The sequence below is a fragment of the Oncorhynchus mykiss genome, chromosome 21 (assembly GCF_013265735.2).
Source record: "Oncorhynchus mykiss isolate Arlee chromosome 21, USDA_OmykA_1.1, whole genome shotgun sequence".
NCBI lineage: Eukaryota > Metazoa > Chordata > Actinopteri > Salmoniformes > Salmonidae > Oncorhynchus > Oncorhynchus mykiss.
In genome coordinates, this window is record NC_048585.1 from 7303289 (window position 1) to 7312441 (window position 9153).

General features: G+C 47.3%; 1 protein-coding gene across 1 annotated transcript; it reads right to left on the reverse strand.

Annotated features, from left to right (window-relative positions):
- Positions 1 to 316: 316 nt before the first annotated feature.
- LOC118942847 (potassium voltage-gated channel subfamily A member 1-like) lies at positions 317 to 4109 on the reverse strand. The gene is made up of 2 exons (XM_036956709.1): positions 2950 to 4109; positions 317 to 2516 (listed from the first exon to the last, which is right to left on the reverse strand). Exon 2 carries the CDS (start codon positions 2239 to 2241, stop codon positions 757 to 759), a length of 1485 nt encoding a protein of 494 aa, XP_036812604.1. The 5' UTR covers positions 2242 to 2516; positions 2950 to 4109; the 3' UTR covers positions 317 to 756.
- Between the last annotated feature and the right edge of the window lie 5044 nt (positions 4110 to 9153).

Below are 9153 nucleotides of genomic sequence, written 5' to 3' on the forward strand. Positions count from 1 at the left end.
CCATATCCATTATCCATAATCCATTATCAATTATCCATGATCCATGATACATTATCCATTATTATCCATATCCATTATCCATAATCCATTATCCATGATCCATGATCCATGATCCATGATCCATAATCCATTATCAATTATCCATGATCCATAATCCATTATCAATTATCCATGATCCATTATACATTATCCATGATACATTATCCATGATCCATTATCCATGATACATTATCCATGATACATTATCCATGATCCATTATCCATGATCCATTATCCATGATCCATGATCCATGATCCATGATCCATTATCCATGATCCATGATCCATTATCCATGATCCATGATCCATTATCCATTATCCATGATCCATTATCCATGATCCATGATCCATTATCCATGCAAAACCGTTTCTTCTTCAACGATCATGTTGTGTTTTCCCCGTGTCATATTTCAACGGCAGGATGTTTTCCGGTATATCTCCGATAACGTTAGGAACATAAAGATAATATGTTACTATAATACTTTTATCATTCCCATTTTGAGAGTCAAACAAACCTTTTTTATTTTTTTTTAATCCTCTTTTGGTGAAACAGTTTTCTCTCTATTCATTCAAATGTAATTAACGCAAATGCAAAAAAAAAACGCATTATTAACGAAGTTAAATCAAGCATTTCCCGAAACGTTTCTACAATATTTACAACGAACGGTGTGTCCTCATGATGTCTATCGCTGCCATATAGAATTAATGTATATATTTCTAGACGTCAGTCAGCAGCTTGCCCTTATTCACGCAGTTCTGGTTGAGGACAGGCGTACAGTTAGCAGTTCTGAGATTCGCGTCCCTAAAGTTATCAATGCTATTGTTGATCCCTTCGTCTATTTCCATGTATTCTGACTTGCTGGCGATAGAGTTGGAGCTGCGGCGCGATGAGTTGCTGTCTGAGTTAAGGTCCTGGTTGCTGACGTTAAGAAGCTGCGCCTGCTCCTCTCCCTCCGTCTCCCGGTGATAGAAATAGTTAAAGTTGGACACGATCACAGGCACCGGCAGCGCGATGGTCAGCACCCCGGCGATGGCGCAGAGCGAGCCCACTATCTTTCCGCCGATGGTCACCGGGTACATGTCCCCGTAGCCCACTGTTGTCATGGAGACCACGGCCCACCAGAAGGCGTCGGGGATGCTTGTGAAGAAAGATTCCTTCTCCTCCGCCTCGGCGAAATAGACAGCGCTGGAGAAGAGGATGACTCCGATGAAGAGGAAGAAAATGAGCAGCCCCAACTCTCTCATACTGGCTTTGAGGGTTTGTCCTAATATCTGAAGCCCCTTGGAGTGTCTGGACAGCTTGAAGATCCTGAACACCCTGACCAGCCGGATGACCCTGAGGATGGCCAGAGACGCGGCCTGCTCACTTGGTTTCTCCTTCCCCTCCTGGTCCTCTGCCAGCTCGGTGCCCAGCGTGATGAAGTAGGGTATGATAGCTACTATGTCTATAGTATTCATCATGTTTTTAAAGAAAGCTGCCTTGCTAGGGCAGGCGAAGAACCGCACAATCAACTCAAAGGAGAACCAGATTATACACAGGGTCTCCACTATGAAGAAAGGATCGGTGAGAATATTTGGTTTATAATAGAATGTCACGTTGCCTACAGTTTCCATCCTACCCCGGGGGTCCTCTTTGAGTTCTGGCAGCGTCTCCAAACAGAATATGACTATTGAAATTAAGATAACCATCACCGATACTATAGCAATCCCTCTGGCGGGTCCCGAACTCTCCGGGTATTCAAACAGCAACCAGACCTGTCGTTGAAACTCTTTCTCTGGTAACGGTTTTTCCTCTTCTCTAATAAAACCTTCGTCTTCTCTAAACTTCTCCATGGCCTCTGCCCCGAGCTCGTAGAACTTGATCTCCTCCGAGAACATATCCAGAGGAACGTTAACGGGCCTCCTCAACCGCCCACCGGACTGGTAGTAATATAGAATAGCGTCAAAACTCGGTCGGTTCCGGTCAAAAAAGTACTCGTTTCTAAGCGGGTCGAAGTAGCGCATTCTCTTTTTGGGGTTACCTAGTAACGTCTCGGGGAACTGACTGAGTGTCTTTAGCTGGGTCTCGAAGCGCAGCCCTGAGATATTAATGACAACCCTCTCGCAGCACTCGTGGTCCTCGTGGTCTGGTGGGTAGGTGTCCTGCAGGTGCCCCGGCAGGGTGGACGTCTCATCCATGTTATCTCCGGCCACCACAGTCATCCTGGCGGTGTTGCCCGGGCTCAGCGCAGCGCTATGCGGCAGGAGATGCTCGGCTCAGCCCGGTGGGTGCAGGCATCTAGTAGCTCTCACTGCGCGCCTCAGATTTCTCCCCTCTCTCTCTTCTGTCTAATAGAAATCCCCCTTGCATTCACCCGGGCCAGGCAGGCAGAGGGCTAGCTCGCCAAGCGCTGCTCCTCTTAAGGCTCCCTTGCTCCTCTCTCCGAGTAGTCCTCCATTGCTGCTCCTCCTTCTTCTTCTTCTCCTTCGTCTTCCACCTAGTCGGAGGGAGGAAGGGAAGAGTGAGAAATAAAAGGAATCGAACGCAAGAGAGAGAGAGAGATCTTTTTTTCCAGCTCAGCAGTGTTATCTCAGTGTTTGTGACATGCTGTAGTCTAGATGGGGGGGGGGGGGGGGGGGGGGACGCCCACCTAACAGCGTGAAGGGGGGGTACCAGGAACAGGTTGACCAGCATAGAGGACATCCAGGAGACAACAACACTGTGATATGGAGACAACTGGATTGTATATCGCATACATCATTATTCCAGTTTCACTACAACTGTCCACACTCTGCATCTCCATCCAGTGTACTAACCCTCTACACACTGAACACCTATTACCTTATAATAACTACAACACCAATGACAATAACGACCGTCAATAAAGATACGTTAATATTTACCGAACTGTCGGCTCTGTTATTAATTACCTGGATTTCCGTTTGGTGGTGGTGCACCCGCCAGCCACGGCTACAACTTTACAGTCCCGGCTTTTTGTTTTAAAGGTAGCGGATATCACTTTACTGCACTGTACAGTACGAGCTTCGGTGAAATATTCATAGACTGTACTGTCTCCGTTAATATCATCCACGCTATTCCCGTGTTATTGGCTTCTAACGTCGACTGGAGCGACCGTTAATATCACCCACGTTATTCCGGTGTTATTGGCTTCTAAACGTCGACTGGAGCGACCGTTAATATCACTCACGCTATTCCCGTGTTATTGGCTTCTAACGTCGACTGGAACGACCGTTAATATCACCCACGTTATTCCGGTGTTATTGGCTTCTAAACGTCGACTGGAGCGACCGTTAATATCAGCCACGTTATTCCGGTGTTATTGGCTTCTAACGTCGACTGGAGCGACCGTTAATATCATCCACGCTATTCCCGTGTTATTGGCTTCTAACGTCGACTGGAGCGACCGTTAATATCAGCCACGTTATTCCGGTGTTATTTGCTTCCAATGTCGACTAGGGCGACCTTCTTGAGGTACCGAACGGCTCTGAACCGCCTTGGAAGAAGCGTAAATCTCTTGACAGGCAATTTAAAACCATGCTGAAGAAACGGTACGAACGAGGAATAGAGAGAATATAATATAATATAATACGAAAGAAAAATGTTAAAAAGCCGTTAACTTGAGCTCCTCTCCAACGGACGGCAACACCGACTAGTAGTTCCCACTCGGTCTTTTGACCGTCACGCGTGGCTGCGCTCTCCAGCGGCGTGGTCGTGAAATGAACATGGTATGAGTGAGAAGGTTTGAGCTGAACACGTTAGTGGGGCAGTGTGAGAGAGAGAGAGCAGAAGCACACAACCATTTCCCTTCCCGGCTCCGCTCTGCTCTGCTCTGCACTGCAGTTTGCCGCATCAGCAGAAACGCAACGTTAGAAAGCTCTCCTCTCCTGGTTTGGTGCAGTAGAAGAGCTAGAACTCAACATGACGCGGCCGTCCCAAGACGCACCGCTGTAACGCACCCATTCTCCCCGCCTAGATAAACATGTAGCACCTGTCAAACACCGGGGGTTTAAGGTATCACTGAGCCACAGACAATATAATACTTAAATCATGTGAACGCATGTTGCAGGATTTCATACAGAGAAGAGAGAGAGAGAGAGAGAGGTGGGGAGGGAGGCGGAAGACGGGGAGAGAGAGAGAGAGCGTAAGAGAGGAGTGGGAGAGAAGGGGGGGGGGGGAGCGGTTCGACGCAATGCAGACATACTGTACTATAACACATGTTGACACACACACACACACACACGCGCACCGGCAGCACCAAAACAACAGATCATTGTGTAAGCCACCTCTGCTGTAAAAACCCGAGTCATTGTACGGTGGCGTGACTGGTTGAGATATATTTAAATCCCTCTGGCAAAACGGAGCTAATCTAAACGGTGATGCAAGCCAATGACATTTTAGGTAAATTGACGATGACGGAGAAACGGAGTTGAACGACACAATGGGTGATCTATTTGACTGTTTTCGTCTCTGGATATGTGACCGGGGAGTTTATTTTAGCATCCTTTATTTAACTAGACAAGTCAGTTATTAACGTCAAAGTCTTATTTACAATGGCGGCCTACTCCGGTCAAACCCGGACGACGCTGGGCCAATTGTGCGCCGCCCTATGGGACTCCTACTCACGGCCGGATGTGATACAGCCTGGATTCGAACCAGGTACTATTAGTGACGCCTCTTGCGCTGACATGCGGTGCCTTAGACCGCTGCGTCACTCGGCAGTGGCACCAACAGGAAATCTCCTCCAATGATAAGACGTGTCTATCAGCTGCATCATGTGACGTAAAGGCTGGGGTCTCTTCCCACGTAAACACCTATAGTGGGTCTGCTTGATAAAAACACATTATAATTCTTATTGGATCACGTTTAGTACGTTTAGAAGTGCATTTAAAATACAATTGAACCTTGCTCTCTGTGTCTTCCATTCTGTGGTCCAGGATTTTCATCACGGTGATTACACTATGGTTTCAATAGTTTGAGGAATTATGACGTTAGATACATGTCTAGTTGGGCCATGGCTTCATATAGGCTAGTAGGTGTTCGTTCCCCTGTCCCCAAGACAAGGTGACTGGTAGTAGCACTCACCAAGGGGTTTAACACCAGGGGGTTTAACACCAGGGGGTTTAACACCAGGGGATTTAACACCAGGGGGTTTAACACTAGGAGACAACACTAGGGGGTTTAACACCAGGGGGTTTAACACCAGGGGATTTAACACCAAGGGATTAACACCAGGGGATTTAACACCAGGGGATTTAACACCAGGGGGTTAACAGCAGGGGGTTTAACACCAGGGGATTTAACACCAGGGGGTTTAACACCAAGAGACTAACACAAGGGGGTTTAACACCAGGGGGTTTAACACCAGGGGGTTTAACACCAGGGGATTTAACACCAAGGGATTTAACACCAGGGGATTTAACACCAGGGGGTTTAACACCAGGGGGTTTAACACCAGGGGGTTTAACACCAGGGGGTTTAACAGCAAGGGGTTTAACACCAGGGGGTTTAACACCAGGGGGTTTAACACCAGGGGATTTAACAGCAAGGGGTTTAACACCAGGGGGTTTAACACCAGGGGGTTTAACACCAGGGGGTTTAACACCAGGGGATTTAACACCAGGGGGTTTAACAGCAAGGGGTTTAACACCAGGGGATTTAACAGCAAGGGATTTAACACCAGGGGGTTTAACACCTGGGGGTTTAACACCAGGGGATTTAACACCAGTGGATTAAACACCAGGGGATTTAAAACCAGGGGGTTTAACACCAAGGGATTTAACACCAAGGAATTTAACACCAAGGAATTTTACACCAGGGGGTTTAACACCAAGGGATTTTACACCAGGGGGTTTAACACCAGGGGGTTTAACACCAGGGGATTTAACACCAGGGGGTTTAACACCAGGGGGTTTAACACCAGGGGATTTAACACCAGCGGATTTAACACCAGGGGATTTAACACCAATGGATTTAACACCAGGGAGTTTTACATTAGGGAGTTTACAACCAGGGGATTTAACACACAACAGAATCAGCTGACAGAATATATATGGCTTGGGGGGTGGAGGAATGTCTATTGTCTTCAAGGCTGGAGTTTACACCAGGGGGTTTAACACACGACAGAATCAGCTGACAGGATATATGGCTTGGGGAGTGGAGGAATGTCTATAGTCTTCAGGCCTGGAGTTTTACACCAGGGGGTTTAACACAAAGGGATTTAACACCAGGGGATTTAACACCAGGGGGTTTAACACCAAGATACTAACACTAGGGGGTTTAACACCAGGGGGTTTAACACAAGGGGGTTTAACACCAGGGGATTTAACACCAAGGGATTAACACCAGGGGATTTAACACCAGGGGTTTAACACCAGGGGGTTTAACACCAGGGGATTTAACACCAAGGGATTTAACACCAGGGGATTTAACACCAGGGGGTTTAACACCAGGGGGTTTAACACCAGGGGATTTAACAGCAAGGGATTAACACCAGGCGGTTTAACACCAGGGGGTTTAACACCAGGGGGTTTAACAGCAAGGGGTTTAACACCAGGGGTTTTAACACCAGGGGGTTTAACACCAGGGGGTTTAACACCAGGGGATTTAACAGCAAGGGGTTTAACACCAGGGGGTTTAACACCAAGATACTAACACTAGGGGGTTTAACACCAGGGGGTTTAACACCAGGGGGTTTAACACCAGGGGATTTAACACCAGGGGGTTTAACACCAGGGGGTTTAACACCAGGGGATTTAACACCAGCGGATTTAACACCAGGGGATTTAACACCAATGGATTTAACACCAGGGAGTTTTACATTAGGGAGTTTACAACCAGGGGATTTAACACACAACAGAATCAGCTGACAGAATATATATGGCTTGGGGGGTGGAGGAATGTCTATTGTCTTCAAGGCTGGAGTTTACACCAGGGGGTTTAACACACGACAGAATCAGCTGACAGGATATATGGCTTGGGGAGTGGAGGAATGTCTATAGTCTTCAGGCCTGGAGTTTTACACCAGGGGGTTTAACACAAAGGGATTTAACACCAGGGGATTTAACACCAGGGGGTTTAACACCAAGATACTAACACTAGGGGGTTTAACACCAGGGGGTTTAACACAAGGGGGTTTAACACCAGGGGATTTAACACCAAGGGATTAACACCAGGGGATTTAACACCAGGGGGTTTAACACCAGGGGGTTTAACACCAGGGGATTTAACACCAAGGGATTTAACACCAGGGGATTTAACACCAGGGGGTTTAACACCAGGGGGTTTAACACCAGGGGATTTAACAGCAAGGGATTAACACCAGGCGGTTTAACACCAGGGGGTTTAACACCAGGGGGTTTAACAGCAAGGGGTTTAACACCAGGGGTTTTAACACCAGGGGGTTTAACACCAGGGGGTTTAACACCAGGGGATTTAACAGCAAGGGGTTTAACACCAGGGGGTTTAACACCAAGATACTAACACTAGGGGGTTTAACACCAGGGGGTTTAACACCAGGGGATTTAACACCAGGGGATTAAACACCAGGGGATTTAACACCAATGGATTTAACACCAGGGAGTTTTACATTAGGGAGTTTAACACCAGAGGGTTTAACACACGACAGAATCAGCTGACAGGATATATGGCTTGGGGGGTGGAGGAACGTCTATTGTCTTCAGGCCTGGAGTTTTACACCAGGGGGTTTAACACAAAGGGATTTAACACCAGGGGATTTAACACCAGGGGGTTTAACACCAAGATACTAACACTAGGGGGTTTAACACCAGGGGGTTTAACACCAGGGGGTTTAACACAAGGGGGTTTAACACCAGGGGATTTAACACCAAGGGATTAACACCAGGGGATTTAACACCAGGGGGTTTAACACCAGGGGATTTAACACTAAGGGATTTAACACCAAGGGATTTAACACCAGGGGGTTTAACACCAGGGGGTTTAACACCAGGGGGTTTAACAGCAAGGGGTTTAACACCAGGGGTTTTAACACCAGGGGGTCTAACACCAGGGGATTTAACAGCAAGGGGTTTAACACCAGGGGGTTTAACACCAGGGGGTTTAACACCAGGTGATTTAACACCAGGGGGTTTAACAGCAAAGGGTTTAACACCAGGGGATTTAACAGCAAGGGATTTAACACCAGGGGGTTTAACACCTGGGGGTTTAACACCAGGGGATTTAACACCAGGGGATTAAACACCAGGGGATTTAACACCAGGGGGTTTAACACAAAGGGATTTAACACCAAGGGATTTAACACCAGGGGATTTAACACCAGGGGATTTAACACCAAGGGATTTTACACCAGGGGGTTTAACACCAGGGGGTTTAACACCAGGGGATTTAACACCAGGGGGTTTAACACCAGGGGGTTTAACACCAGGGGATTTAACACCAGCGGATTAAACACCAGGGGATTTAACACCAATGGATTTAACACCAGGGAGTTTTACATTAGGGAGTTTAACACCAGGGGGTTTAACACACGACAGAATCAGCTGACAGGATATATTGCTTGGGGGGTGGAGGAACGTCTATTGTCTTCAGGCCTGGAGTTTTACACCAGGGGGTTTAACACAAAGGGATTTAACACCAGGGGATTTAACACCAGGGGGTTTAACACCAAGATACTAACACTAGGGGGTTTAACACCAGGGGGTTTAACACAAGGGGGTTTAACACCAGGGGATTTAACACCAGGGGGTTTAACACCAGGGGGTTTAACACCAGGGGATTTAACACCAGCGGATTAAACACCAGGGGATTTAACACCAATGGATTTAACACCAGGGAGTTTTACATTAGGGAGTTTAACACCAGGGGGTTTAACACACGACAGAATCAGCTGACAGGATATATTGCTTGGGGGGTGGAGGAATGTCTATTGTTTTCAGGCCTGGAGTTTACACCAGGGGGTTTAACACACGACAGAATCAGCTGACAGGATATATGGCTTGGGGGGTGGAGGAATGTCTATAGTCTTCAGGCCTAAAAGGTTCCAACTCTGAACGTCTTTCTCCCTCTGGAGGCTGGTGTAGGATATCTAGCCTGGTCTCTCATAGACTAGACATAACATAGTAAAAGTAAATCTGGGA